General features: G+C 37.5%; 2 protein-coding genes and 1 non-coding gene across 3 annotated transcripts; 1 reads left to right on the top strand and 2 right to left on the bottom strand.

Annotated features, from left to right (window-relative positions):
* Positions 1-324: 324 nt before the first annotated feature.
* On the bottom strand, positions 325-3,368 carry LOC124876036 (cytochrome c oxidase subunit 7B, mitochondrial). Its single transcript, XM_047378513.1, has 3 exons — positions 3,212-3,368; positions 1,775-1,890; positions 325-546 (listed from the first exon to the last, which is right to left on the bottom strand). Exons 1-3 carry the CDS (start codon positions 3,246-3,248, stop codon positions 463-465), a joined length of 237 nt encoding a protein of 78 aa, XP_047234469.1. The 5' UTR covers positions 3,249-3,368; the 3' UTR covers positions 325-462.
* Positions 3,369-3,798: 430 nt separating this feature from the next.
* On the top strand, positions 3,799-3,909 carry trnal-caa. The gene is made up of 2 exons: positions 3,799-3,836; positions 3,864-3,909. It is a non-coding gene; the product is annotated as a tRNA-Leu (tRNA).
* A 1,777-nt stretch (positions 3,910-5,686) lies between these two features.
* pgrmc1 (progesterone receptor membrane component 1) lies at positions 5,687-12,049 on the bottom strand. The gene is made up of 3 exons (XM_047379194.1): positions 11,717-12,049; positions 8,585-8,740; positions 5,687-7,128 (listed from the first exon to the last, which is right to left on the bottom strand). Exons 1-3 carry the CDS (start codon positions 12,009-12,011, stop codon positions 7,034-7,036), a joined length of 546 nt encoding a protein of 181 aa, XP_047235150.1. The 5' UTR covers positions 12,012-12,049; the 3' UTR covers positions 5,687-7,033.
* Positions 12,050-15,217: the final 3,168 nt, after the last annotated feature.

The raw sequence follows: 15,217 nt of genomic DNA, 5'->3' as shown, positions 1-15,217 counted from the left end.
TTTAAAACATTCCTTAAATACTGTATTACCAAAAGTACTATGTTGCGTGTTTTCCAGCCTCGCTCCAGTATGTTTTCCTAATCATTTTGACAGCTGATTAACAGGCTTGTGCTTTATATTATGCAATCATTTGAATCAGGTGTGTTTGAGAAGATGGACATTAAACATCACAGGCAGAGACACCTAAAGGCTGCAGGACTGTGCGTCCCAAGAAAAAACATTGAATAAATATTACTATTCCTGAACGTTGAAAATATTCTTGTAGTCTTTAATCTAAGCAGGCAGTTTTTGTTCTTTTCTGAAAACAACCTTCAAAACAGCAGATCAGTGGAATTAATTTATTTGGACAAATAGGATGTTGAAATAAGCAGTAATTGACTGTCTGAACACACAGATAAAGGTTATCCATCTATACAGTAATAGGTTTTTGTGATTGGGAACCAGGTCCATCATGTTGGCTCTTTACTCCTCTGCCACCCTCCATGGTTTGGGCGACAACCTATTAACTGGGGACAGGTTCCAGACAATTCCAGTCTGAGTCAGTACCTGCACAATGACAAAAACAATAAAACGTTACTAAACTAATGCTACAACCATACTGGATCTAGAGTCTGAAAAGGATTCCCATCTTTCACTTTCAGTCAGTTGTTTTCAAATGCTTTAAGTTTTTAGATCTAGGATTTGAATACATTTCACATGTTATAGATGTACCTAATATTTAAGAGCATTGAGGTCATTTTATTAGGATCATTTTCTAATTTCCCAGTCAAACTTCAGGGTCTCTGTTGATGTCCAAGGCTATATATGTGCTGCAAATGTATATTAATTGTTTGTGCTCATAAAGATCATAAAGTTTATAAAAGTAAATAATAATCTCCTAAGGCATGGCCTTACATGACACCAGTAAAACAGTATAAGCATGTATAAGCATGCATCTGGCTCCCAGCATGTCCAAAACCAAAAACAATGACAGTCAAAAAGTTAAACTTAAGGCTTGATGACAAAGTGACATTATACAGATCATTTACTTACATTCAATGCAAAAATACTATACCTGACTTTTCTAAATAACACTTTTATTTACAATATGGAACATAAAACAGTCTGGAAACAAGAGTTTGTTTTTGCATATTTATCCAGACCTCAAAACTGCTACGGAAAAATGTCATCCTTTTAAAAACCCTGACAGGAGGAAAAACAAGCTTAAGCTGCGGTTATAATTAACAACTGAGGTTGTGTTAAACAGATAACGTTGGTGTGGTCACGTATACACTAGAAAACATGAATACATGAACACGACATTTACAGCTGTTGCTTTGAAAGAATGCATGACTGTGAAAGAGTAACCTTCATTCATAATATTTTATATGGAGGAGGAAATGCTGTTTCATGCAATCTTAAGGTAAAATACAACAGTCTAAACATGTTAAAACATTTTCAGTAAGTTTCTTTACAAAGAGTCAACTCTGCTTTATATAGTATCTGTAAAGAGATTAATGCACTCAATTAAAATATCTTCTCAGTTCTGGAAAAAAAAAAGTTGCTGCCAATTAGGGCAGAGAAAAACTAAACTTTGACAGCATTAAAATATTTCCCACCAAATATTACATAAAAACAGCTTTTCTTGTTTTGAGAGAAAACTTTTGGGTAAAATGCAGCATCTTTAAACAAAAACGAATCACATTTTTCTAACAGACTCCATTAAAACAAGAATACTTTGTTTACAAAATGTGAGCATCTGTTCTGATAATGAATGCAGAGTGTTCTGACTTACATATCCCCACACGGTGCTGCAGAAGACAGCTCCACTGACCAGCACACCCAGGCCATACTTTGAGTGGAAGTTCTGGGGGGCGGTGGATCCGTGCCTCACCTGCTGAACAGCCTGGCCTGCATAAAAACAGCAGTACGGTAAAAAAAAAAAAACCCTGATAATATTCGTTATGTCTTATAAATTAGGTTAATAAACCATTTAAATGCTGTGGTTTTTATGGAACATGAATCCCAATAAAACTAAAACATGAGACTATATATATATATATATATACACAACTAAAAACAGATGTGACGGGGATTTAGATTTCTGAGCCATCAGTAGTTGAAGTATGTACCAGATAATCTTTAGAATATTCCTTCCACCCAAGTTAAAACTTTTCAAGCTCAAGGTTTTTTTTTAATTATAGAAAACAATATTTCCAGTGTTGTTAAGAATAGCCATTTTGGTCAGGAACAAGTTGGGGCCATTTATGTTTGTTTTTTGTTTTTTTTTTAATCAGAAAATGTATTTAGACACTAAAATGTCCATGGACCCCTTCATTTCTTGTAACAGAAAATATATAATATATCATATTTAAGTTGAGACCATTCATTTAATGATAAAACTACAATCATTGCTAACTTATTATAAAGTGATCCAAAGTTTCCATACATTTAATTTGCCTTCAAACATGGGAGAGTAGGGAGAGTGCACTGTGTATGTAGAAGTTTTTAATGATGTTAAGCCAAAATATGTGTCAAATTTTGCACAAGTAAAATAGGATTTTATAGACATCATAACCTAACAAACATATAATTTTCTGGCTAAAGAATCCCCCAAAAGGCAATGAATAGCAATTACACATACAGGTGACCTCACAACTGCAAATAAAACAAGAATAAATCAATGGTTTAGTTTTAATATCGATTTTTAATAGATAAGAAGGGAGTTTTGGTGTGAATGTCACGGTAAAGTTTTTTCCCCTCAAAGGATTTCATTTATATTCCTTGGAAAAAAATAAGTTAAAAAATAAGTGTAACACGTCTGGAAAACTTCATCTACGGACTACGACCTTTTCTGTCCTTATTTGGCCTCCTATTGTCTTAACAGCTTGACACTTTCATTTACTGTAAACTCTTCATGATTACACGAAGTTGAAATGCTCAGTACACCGTAGGGTGTTTAAGAATGTAAGTTGTGTATCTGAAGCACTGAAAACCCCAGGATTTATCCCGATATATGATTCAAAGCATTAGGAAACATAAAAACACATGATGTATGAATCTATCAGGATTCTTTGGGACATGCTAACATTAGCTAGCGAACAGTAGGCATGTCGGAGTCGGTCAAACAACCAAAAAGCTTATCATTTCCTCCTGCTGACTGATAATGAATCGGTCCCTGTTCTAATAACATAAATAAGACATGAACCCTTCAAGAAAACATTATCCTTACCACCGAGGTTAGCTGCAGCTTTTGCAAACCGGTACATGTTGTCTGGCCTACCGTCTTCAGATACCCTTGAAAAAGTCCAATATGGCCGTCTCAAGCAAATATACCGGAAGCTGAGGCGTTCAAGTAGCGTAGTTAAAACACCTTTTGGAGTTCTAAAGCAGCACTATAATCTTCTCCTTTAGCGATAACATGGTATGTATCCTCTCTGTAGCACGTTTTTAAGCTACAGTACATAAAGCAACCACAATTACACTCCTATGTGTAGAAGCGATGTTCTGTACTTTAAAATATTTCCGTTCGAGCTGGTTGCTTCAATGCACCATGACTTGGACTTCCATAATACGCATGCGTAGAGAAATAACTAACCGTTCAAATTGAAAGCATCTATAGTGTTGTGAGCGCTACATTTAGATGAAACCCAAGTATATCATCTTGCACATACATAACATGTATATATATATATATATATATATATATATATATATATATATATATATATATATATATATATATATATATATATATATATATGATCGGTGGGGTGTAAAGAATTAAATATGTGGTGGTGGCCCGTTTCTTTTCACGGTGTCAGGATGGCCGAGTGGTCTAAGGCGCCAGACTCAAGGATCTATTCCTTCCGTAGCGACGGGGCTTCTGGTCTCCGAATGGAGGCGTGGGTTCGAATCCCACTTCTGACACAAACCTTTTTCTTCAACCCATAAAGCAGACGTATTCCGGTGACTCTAAGTTGCTTTAGAAATAAGAAGGTTCGAACATCTCTGTGAAAATACAAGAAAACTACCTCCTTGTTGATACATCCTCTTCTGCTTTTTGGGTTTTATTATTGTGAAATAAAATATCCTATATTCATAGCGCCTTGCAAACATTTTCATAGCCACTTAACTTCTTAAAACAGTCGTCAATGTATCGTGTTGGGATTTTATGTTACAGGTAAAAATGCATGAAGTGGAAGAACAAATATATATTCAAGATTCTTCAACAAAAAAAAAACTCTGAAAAGTGTGGCTTGCGTTTCTGTATAGCCCGTCTTACTCTGATAGCCCTAAATGAAAATACTTAAATATCTGGGAACAGAGCATGACTCTTACCTGTGGTTTACAAGTCATGTGGACTCTGTTCTTAAAGATGCAGAAAGTTTCCTTCATCTGCTGAGGAAACCAAAGACTTTTAATGTCAGCAAATACACATTTAACTCACGTTACACTTCATGGAAACCATTCCTACCTTCAACAATTTATCCTGGTCCAAGTTCTTCTCCATTAAATAAATATATGAATATATCATTTATACGTCTTTGTACATATATAAATCTACAACATTCAAACAAATACACCTTAGTTAGTGAATATGTCTTAGTCCTACCCCTCCTCCACCCTTTATAGCTTTATTATGAATATTCTTCTTATTTTCTGTTTGTCTTGGGAGTTTGTGATGCTCCTGAGTCAATGTTCATCTAGTAAATACAAAATACAGGGGTTGGACAATGAAACTGAAACACCTGTTCACCTCCCCTCCTCCTCCTTGTACCTTTGGATAATAACCAGTTTGAGCCTTTTCTTAAACAGACTCATGCTTAGACTTTGCTTCAGCTCTTTGCCGAGTCACCTCTGACTGAAATGCACATTCTCTACATGGTCGTTCGAGGTTCTCCCCTATAATCAAAGAAACATTTCTGTATGTTATCTGGTAGGTGTTTTAGTCTAGCTTTGTACATCAGCTGTGCTGTTTGAGATTCACCTAAATCTTGAGAATCTTGAGAAGGCAAGAATCTTTAAATAATTTGTTGGTATGATAATGAAAATCTGCCTTGTGAACCGTTCTGTCTGGTAGTTTTTGTCCCAAGCTTCCATACAGTAACTTAAATACGGCAGAACAAGAGAACAGTACAGAATATGAAGTGCGGTGTAATTCAGAAAGTGTTTAGCTATGCAGAGAAAGGCGATACTTCTGTCCATCTTAGTTTTGCACATTTTATTTGAGATTTCCAGCAGAGCTTGTGATCAACCATCACTCCCAAAAACTTAATTTCCCTCCAAATTGACATTGTCTATTATAAACTGTAAATCTCTTTTACAATTCCCAAACATAAACTTTTATCCAAATTTAGTAATATTCATTTACATCAAACCACTTTTTTAGAGCTGTAGAGCTGCAGTAAATTCTCTACTTTGTGTTGGTCCATCCCATTAAATGCCAATGAAGTTAGTGTTTCTAATATGGCAAAATATGGAAAATGTCTAGTCGTATAAATACTATTCCAAACACACATAAATAGTTGATGCTACACATTAATTTATAGAGCAGCTATGGTCCTACTGAAATAATGAAAAACTTGTAAAAACTGTAAATTTCACTTTAGTTATGGTAAAAGGAAGAACAGAATATTTCAAGTCTGCTCAACAAACATTTAAGTTTATTTCTACTTAGAAAATTCAAATAAAGGCTTCCGGGTGCTCATTTCATACTTTTCTTTATTAAATCAAAATATAATTCAGAGATTATGACAGTATGACCCAAGTATTTTATACATACATACTCAAAAATGTTCCTTCATTTTATAGCAAATTAAAGGCATAAAAGACAATGAGCAAAACAGTGGTCAGAGCCAGAAAAATACAATTCAGGTTTACAGTTTAAATGTTGAGTTAATGGAGGAAGCTCGTCAGAAACGCCTTCAGTAAATAGCCGTTAACTCGGGGTTTCATGCTGCTTATCTGGGGATAAAAACACTAAACCTGGCTGGTTGGAGATCAGTCTGGAGGCGTTTCCGGCTCCTGATTTTAGTGTTAAAAATAATGGAAACAGAAACATAAGCAGAGCAGTCAGAAGAATGAGTTTGATCTTTAGAGTTGGATATTTAAAACATTCGTTTATCAAAAGTCCTGCAGGAGAAACGATTAGATTTTAATCAGGACACTCAACATTGTTTAGTACTAAACAGTAAAAAGAAAAGAAGGGTTTGCATTTTAACATGTTTCACATTATCAAGACACTGCAGAGAAAACAGCAGAAAATCCTGATAATTTAGAGCCTTGAAGAAGAGGACAGTTTATAACACTCCCCAAATTAACAGATTCAGTTCAGATAATGGAGCAATTTTATCATCATGTACAAAAAACAAAATCCAGATAATTGGTATATTTTAAAAACCTTTGATTTCAGTTTTTATTAAACTGTCTACCATCTATCTACCTGTAGACTTCCAGAATATTTATCCTCTTAACTGTGGAAATATATTTACAGAATCAGTCCTTTAAAAAGCTCTCATCAGGAATCTAGACTCTGAAAACTGGAACGATCCAAAGACCCCAAACAGCCTCTTAAAGCTTTTAGTTTGGATAATTCTGCTTGGAGTTCAGATAAAACAGATTTCATCCCCTTACCCCAGATATACAGCCGAATGTGTGATTCATCCCCTACCCCCAGAATCTCACTCGATATTTAAACTTGTGGTGTTTAACTTATCTGAGAAGTTTAACTATACCGCCCCGCCCCGTGCACGTTATCGTACAGCCAATCAATCTAAGAGTCCGCTGCTGCGTACAGTAGTTCGGGAACTGGTTGATCAATGTTTGCTTCTCCGTCTTTCTAAGCAGCTCCACGTCAGAGTGCAGGATATTTAACCGTTAATGCCCTATAATAAATGGAGATAAAGCTAAATGCTGTGATTGGTCCAAAAGTTAAAGGATGTGTGGCGAAAATGGAAAGGTTTTCTGAGAACATCCCTAAAAGCAGACCGAAGGTTTCAGACTACAAATGTTAAGGCATCTCTCATTTTTCCCCTCTCTGTCACTTTGACCTTCATTCCGTCTTCTTGTCTTTTCCCTCCTCATCGTCGGTGTATTCAGTCGGCTCCTCTCCTGGTTTCAGAAGCTTGCCGATGTAGTCGTACTTAACTGCAACACAGAATGATGGGAAAATAAATTAGAAGCTTGTAATTGAACATTTAAAATCAGATCACATGACCAACTATGGGCACGGCCTTTATTGGGGCTGTTGCTGCCATTAACATTATTAATTTTTTCCCACTGAATAACTCTGTGTCTGTCTGTTTCTTTCCTCCTTCCTGTCCTTTTGGCCCCCATCCAGTCTCTCTCATCCCAAGTATTGTTCTGATGGAGGTTTCTTCCAGTTGAAAAGCAGTGGTTCCTCTCCACTGTCGCCACATGCTTCCTCAGGATGAGGGATTGCTGCAAAGTCAATCACTGAATGCAATCAGCTGAGTTTCCCTGTGTAGATAAGACTTTACCAGCTAGCATGATACAATGAACTAAAGCTGATTATGTTGCCTTCTAGTTTGGACTGAACTGAACCGCTGGAATGTGACTACATGACTGGACTGTGTTGGAAAGAAATGGATTGATCTGAATTGGGTCAAGTATTGGACCCGTTTGTCTTGTAAAACACCTTGAGATGGCATTTTACGTGGATTCACAAAGATGAATTTACTCCCATTTTTTCTGTTTCACAAGAGTTATTCTTGAAGAGTGTTTGGTTTAAGATTTGACCTAGAACACTTTTATTCAATCCCCTCTTAGAAAAAAGAAAAACAAAGCAAAGTGGATGACAGGAGACCAAAGAAGCATCAAGATGTTAGGGTTCATCATCCTTCAGTTCATGTACAGTAAACCAAGAACTTGTCAAACTTGTCTTTGCTGCATTGTGCAGCTCTTTAAGGAACTGGCAATAAATTATATAGGGTTGCATCAGTCCAAAGCTGCAGGAAGTTACAATTTCTAAGACACTACAACACTTGTTCATTCCTTATTCTAAAAAGTCACAGATCTGAGATCAGTGACTTATTGATCAGAGGATGGTGAGGATGTCAGGATCAGATGCCAAGTATCTGATCAGGCGCCCAAACGGAGGCTGCCATAGAAGTCGTTACACTCAGTTCCTGACCTGTTATTGGCCTCAAGTCTATATTTTAATAAAACATGGCAACTTGTCTGGGATATTAAAATATTTTAACAACAGAGACCCAGAGCCAGTCAGGGCAATGTTTGCAGTTAAGGTGTTCCTCAAGGTGGTTCTTGAACATTCAGTGTTACACATTAAATAGGATGTATGAAGTTAAAACACTAAGCTGTACAGAACCGGTTGATATTTAAAAACAATGAAGGAGAACATGAACAGAGTATGCAAAGCACAAGCCTGTGTTGTAAAAAAATGCATTTATTAGATTGAGACGGTTTCAACAAATACTTAATATTAAATGACTTTAACAGGGCCAGAATCCCCTGAAGGTCACCAACATAAGCAGTCAGCCAGCAAGGAAAGAAACTTTCAAGAGCTTAGAAAGCTACATATGGAAAACATATATGTCAGACAGTATTATATATCTGAACCAACCAGTGAACTGAGATTCCCACTCAGACACGCTCTCCTGCTGCATGGAGTTCAGGTCCGACAGGTCATCGTATTCGTCCTTGAGGGCCTCCTTGTCCAGACAGAAGGTCGCCAAACCTCTGGATGCATCTCTGCCTGCGAACACCCCGTATGGACCCTCTGTAAGACAACAAAGAAGAGCAGCACATGAGGTGAACCCTTTGCAGAAACAGCACACTAAAATGTAATTTATAAACCCCATCAGTTATTCACAGAAGTCTGGTCCCACCTGAGTTGAACCGAAGGAAAAAATGGATTCGGGTTGCAGGAATTCATATTTAACTCAAGTGCCAGGTCAGTTTTATTTTAATACCATTATTTTGGTCACCTTAAGATTTATTTTTATTCACAGGTAAGTCTACAGGGCAAAACACATTCCCACAGAGGATTCAGCCTCATAACTCCTCAAAAAAAAAAAAAAGTTCATCCTCTACTGAAGGTCTGGGCTTGACTTCCAGGAAACAAGCAGGAAAGAGAGAAAGAGGCACAAAACAGAAACATCCCTCAGGGGTTCTTATCTTGCAGTCAAAAACAGAGATATAGATCTACGATATAGATCTACGCTATAGATCTTAGAGCGACATCACTTTTAAAAGCTCAGTCTGGTTAGAACATTGCATCTTGTATCTTTGACCTTTAACCTAAAGTACTAAAAAAAGGTTATGGCTTAGAACCAGTTCAGTCGAGAGCTGTGTTTCTGTGCTTCTATTTGAACATGGTTTATTATTTATTATTTTATTTATTAAATACTGATGCTTATTGCCAGCTAGGATTTAATATTTTTCTTACAGAAAAAAAAAAAAAAATCTTCTGATCTAAGCGTGTGAAAATAAATTAAGACTGCTCCAGAAACATTCATTTATAGTCATTTTAGAATATTTTGAGCATTATTTTTAGACAATTTTTAAAGTTTGGATGAAAACTGCCCATCATAGCTTTTCTCTTGTGTCAGCTTGAAAATGTTTCTAGTTTTATCTGCAGAGCTCAGTGCAGACTGAACACTAGGGGGTGGTAGAAACAACAAAGTAACATTGCAAGCATTATTTTTAAAGCAATGCTGTGTAAACTTGTCGTGTTAAGCAATGGAAGCTTCCAGCTTTGCGAATCAAGGATAGGTCGGTTTTTCAAAAGTTACCATTTCAAAACTACAAGTTTTTCTTATCATAATGTTCTTACGGCTTAAAGACCTTCCTATAATGACCAGAATGGGACATATTCTACATAGTACTGCCCCACCCCTACTTGTTACTCCACACTGCTGGTCAGCTAGCTAAAAGAAAGCTAAAAAAAAAAAAAAAAGAATAACTCTTTTCTCTGGCTTTCAAAAAGACATACTCGGTCTAAAAGACAAAGGTAGTCATGCCGTGAAAATTAAAAGGAGCACCATCCATCACTCCTTGTTTCGTAACAGTTTAGCTAGCAAGCTACAAGCAGTATGTCTGTTAGACTGCTGATTGCTGGTCACATCAGCAGATAGCACTACTAATTACCCAGCTAATTAGGATAACTGCAAAAAGGTGTACTCTGCATCATTAGAACCTGATAACTTCAACTAAATTAAGTTATGCTTTGATTAACTCTAGGTGTATGAAAATCAAAACAATAAATACATGGTTTAAATATTATTTAAACCATAACTGTGATAATCAGCGTTATATTATTTTAGCAGGAGTTGCCTTTCTGTTTTAAACTAAATAAATTTTATTATGAGCCACATTGAAACCATTGGGTTTTTTTGTGGTACTAGTTGCCTTTATTTTCAGTGTGAACTGACAGGAAATGTGGTGGAAAGATAGGGGGAAGAAATCCAACAAAGGTCAACAGGCTGGGACTTGAACCCTTGTGCCAAACTATAGTACTTTCAATCAAGGCTCTCATTTTCTGAGATCTTTATCCCAGGCAATGTATAATCTGAAGTATTTAATTTTATTTACCTTCACTCAAATTAAATATTTCATTTAGTAATGATGGTATGTTAAGTTTAAAAGCTGACTGTCCAATTTTAAAGGACCACATCTGTGCTGTTTCAGCAGCTGGTGTTCATGGGCAATGAACCCTTCATCATGGAAGAGACAACGTTGGCCGGGACAGCTGCCACTGAGGAGGTCAGTTTAACAGGAAGGACAGGCACAGCTTGCTGCTTACAAATCTAGTTAAAACTGTTCTGTAGAAATCCCTTTAACGGTAGCATGTTTGCACATGGGGACCTTGGGATCAGTTTTGATTCATCACTGTAACATGCTTAAGTGAAATCATTTCCAATCAAAGCTTCAAGGCAAAAGCTATTTGACTTTTTTTTTTTTTTTTTTTAAAACACATTTCAGGGCCACATGTGCTGTCAAATGTAACACTGATCCCCTTCTAGAATTGAGAATTAAAATCCAGGATTCCAGACTTTGGAAGTTGGTGTTGGGAGTATTGTATGAGAGCCAGTTGGTCAGAGGTTACAAACAGCAGAGGTTACCTTCTGAGATAAGATAAAAACCAGGAGGTGCAACTATTTGATTTCCAAAATGCTCCTGTAAAAGTTGGCCAAGATGATACTTAAGTGAGCACCTGGATAGTAATGCAATTAAAAAACAATTTCTTTACATTTATATCAGGTCAGGATTTATTTGTTACACGCACAGACAAATTGAAGAGTGTGATTTCTCCTAAGCAAAGCCTCAAATTAAAATAAATTCAACGTATTTATAGTCAATTCAACCCATTCATATAATACAAATATAATGACAACAATAAAAGACAAATGGAGAGCTAAACAAATATAAACTAAGCAGAGCAATTAGTGTAAATGCCCCTTCAGCTCTGTGGCGGTCCATGTTTTTTTTTTTTTTGGAAGGAGAAATCAACTTTTTTATAGACGATCTCTGGTTAAAAGGCAGCCACAGCCCCTCTGCTAAGATAAACTGAGAGGGGTGTGACGCCACATTCCAGCCGCCAAACTAAAGCAAACGACCGAAAAAAAAACAAAGCCAACTTAAAGTTTTGGTGAATTTATTCCGTTGCTAAAACTTCGTGAACAACTCATTGTCCCTTCACGCCAGCTTACATTTTAAAAAGGTGTAGGAAACAGAAGCTGTTAGGAACATTTACCTGGTCCGTAGAACTTCTTGCCTCGGGTCACATCGAATACTTTCCCGTTAACGGCCATGAGAATCCGCGGATTCTCCACTCCATCGTAGGGCTTCAACTCTGCCAGAGTAAAATCCCTCTTTTTCATTTTAGGCAAAGATGTCTCCATCTCGTCCAGCGCCGGCGGCCTGTCTCCGCGGAAGATTTTATACAGCAAGTACAAGCAGAGGCTTAGCAAGGTGAGGTTCAGCGGGGACGTGAAGATTTCCTGAAGAAGTCCTCCTGGAGTAACTCCGCTATCCTCTGCTTCAGCCATGTTGGCGTCTTTCTCCCGTCTTGCTAGTCTGCGTCTCTCAGTCAACTACATATAATGAAGAATTGACCAATCATTGTTCAGTATTGGCCCCACCTGTTCAATCTTTAGTCCAATCAAATTAGGAGTGTCAAAAAACGGGTATAGAAGAGTAAAGACGCTTTTTCTCGTTTGGCAGTAAACGATACGTCAGTGCGTCCGCCATATTGTGGGTGGCAAGTTAGCTTTACTGTTAACTGAGAAAGAAGAATTAAAATGTACTTTCAGTTTAGTTGAATCAATAATTTTATATACAATATCTTAGATTTTATATGATCCTGTAGTTTGGTATTAATAATGAATATCATTGGACAAAATGAACATTATTTGCTGTTTAAAAGTGGAAACACTAGAAAAGACAGAGTAGTTAAAATGCATTTAAACTGACCTTGATTTACAACCTAAATATACCAGTGCCCTTATTTAAATCTAATTTAAGTTACAGTAATTAAACTGTACCTAGTTTAATTACTTTTGGGGCGGATGTGAAACTCTAATCTCGTTTCCCTGATGTGTATAATAATAATAATAATATTAACAATATATTATTATTATTATTATCTAAGTTTAATTGACTAGCCTTGTTCAATTTTATATTGACTCTGATTAATCAAGAGTATTTACAAAATTAACTATTTAAATCAAACCAGTCTGACAGCATAAGCATGCTAAAAGTTTTCATAAAGCAACAGATGTGAAATAAACTGGATGATATACAGGGGTTGGACAATGAAACTGAAACACCTGTCATTTTAGTGTGGGAGGTTTCATGGCTAAACTGGACCAGCCTGGTAGCCAGTCTTCATTGATTGCACATTGCACCAGTAAGACCAGAGTGTGAAGGTTCAATTAGCAGGGTAAGAGCACAGTTTTACTCAAAATATTGAAATGCACACAACATTATGGGTGACATACCAGAGTTCAAAAGAGGACAAATTGTTGGTGCACGTCTTGCTGGTGCATCTGTGACCAAGACAGCAAGTCTTTGTGATGTATCAAGAGCCACGGTATCCAGGGTAATGTCAGCATACCACCAAGAAGGACGAACAACATCCAACAGGATTAACTGTGGACGCAAGAGGAAGCTGTCTGAAAGGGATGTTCGGGTGCTAACCCGGATTGTATCTAAAAAATATAAAACCACGGCTGCCCAAATCAAGGCAGGATTAAATGTGCACCTCAACTCTCCTGTTTCCACCAGAACTGTCCGTCGGGAGCTCCACAGGGTCAATATACACGGCCGGGCTGCTATAGCCAAACCTTTGGTCACTCATGCCAATGCCAAACGTCGGTTTCAATGGTGCAAGGAGCGCAAATCTTGGGCTGTGGACAATGTGAAACATGTATTGTTCTCTGATGAGTCCACCTTTACTGTTTTCCCCACATCCGAGAGAGTTACGGTGTGGAGAAGCCCCAAAGAAGCGTACCACCCAGACTGTTGCATGCCCAGAGTGAAGCATGGGGGTGGATCAGTGATGGTTTGTGCTGCCATATCATGGCATTCCCTTGGCCCAATACTTGTGCTAGATGGGCGCGTCACTGCCAAGGACTACCGAACCATTCTTGAGGACCATGTGCATCCAATGGTTCAAACATTGTATCCTGAAGGCGGTGCCGTGTATCAGGATGACAATGCACCAATACACACAGCAAGACTGGTGAAAGATTGGTTTGATGAACATGAAAGTGAAGTTGAACATCTCCCATGGCCTGCACAGTCACCAGATCTAAATATTATTGAGCCACTTTGGGGTGTTTTGGAGGAGCGAGTCAGGAAACGTTTTCCTCCACCAGTATCACGTAGCTACCTGGCCACTATCCTGCAAGAAGAATGGCTTAAAATCCCTCTGACCACTGTGCAGGACTTGTATATGTCATTCCCAAGATTAATTGATGCTGTATTGGCCGCAAAAGGAGGCCCTACACCATACTAATAAATTATTGTGGTCTAAAACCAGGTGTTTCACTTTCATTGTCCAACCCCTGTATGTCTGGATGGAAAGGGTAACAAAGCCATTTCTAAGGCTTTGGGATTCCAGTGAACCACAGTGAGAATCTCTTGCCTCTGTTAAGGTCAGCAATAATGATTCAAAAATAGGACAGAGACTGGGGAAAAATGGCATTCATGAGAGAGTTTTAAAAGCCAAAACCTCTGATTTCCATTAAGAAGCCAAAGTTGACACCTTTGTTAAGAAAAGATCTTGTTGATCCCCAAAAATTTGGGTAAATATTCTGTGGACTGATGAGACAAAGGTGGAACTTTTTGAAAGGTTCCCGTCCCATTAGATGTGGTGTAAAACTAACATAGCCTTTCAGAAAAAGAATATTATACCAACAGTCAAACATGACGGTGGAGGTGTAATGATTCTGTTGGCAATTGATGAAACCATGAATTCTGCTCTGTTGCAGAAATTTCTAAGAGAATATCCTTCCATTTTTTATGACCTTCATTTCAAGCCTGCTTAGGGTCATTCACTGGGACAATGATTCAAAGCACACCAGCAAGTCCACCTCTGAATTGTTTAAATCAACCTAAATGAAGGTTATGGAGTTGCCTAGTCAGTATTTGGACTTAAATCTGAGTGATATGCTGTGGCATGACATTAAACAGGTTGTTCATGCATGAAAACCCTCCACAGTGGCTGATTTAAAACAATTCTGAAAATAAGTGTGGGCCAAAATTCCACAGTGATGTAGAAGAATGAATTCCAGTTATCACATGCTTGATGGCAGCTCTTGCTGCTAAGGGTTTGCACAACTAATTACTAGATTTAAGTGGTAATGACATTTTCAAAAGGGGACAAGCCGGTTTGAAAGCTCTCTTCCTTTAACAAATAAAATCACTATTTAAAAATTGTATTTAATCAGGTTATATTTGTCTGATATTCAAATCTACCACACACCTCAACACACTCTCTCTGTCCTTGTAAATGTCCTGCTCCACACTCACTTCTCTGCAATGCCTAACTTCCCCCCTACAGTACCTCATTTCTGTTGGCACTCTATCATATCATATTTTCTTTGGGTCAAGACAAAGTTCTACTCTGTATTAATTCATTAAAACACTCAAAACAAATACAATGTCTTGAGTGGTCTTTTCATTTTGCACCTCTACTCCTAACCTTTACGTTAACCCTTTTCCATATGTTCATGGTGTGGCTTATTCATGT

This window comes from Girardinichthys multiradiatus, chromosome 11 (assembly GCF_021462225.1).
Source record: "Girardinichthys multiradiatus isolate DD_20200921_A chromosome 11, DD_fGirMul_XY1, whole genome shotgun sequence".
Lineage (NCBI taxonomy): Eukaryota > Metazoa > Chordata > Actinopteri > Cyprinodontiformes > Goodeidae > Girardinichthys > Girardinichthys multiradiatus.
The sequence above is the reverse complement of the archived record's forward strand: the minus strand, read 5'-3'. Positions and strand labels throughout refer to the sequence as shown.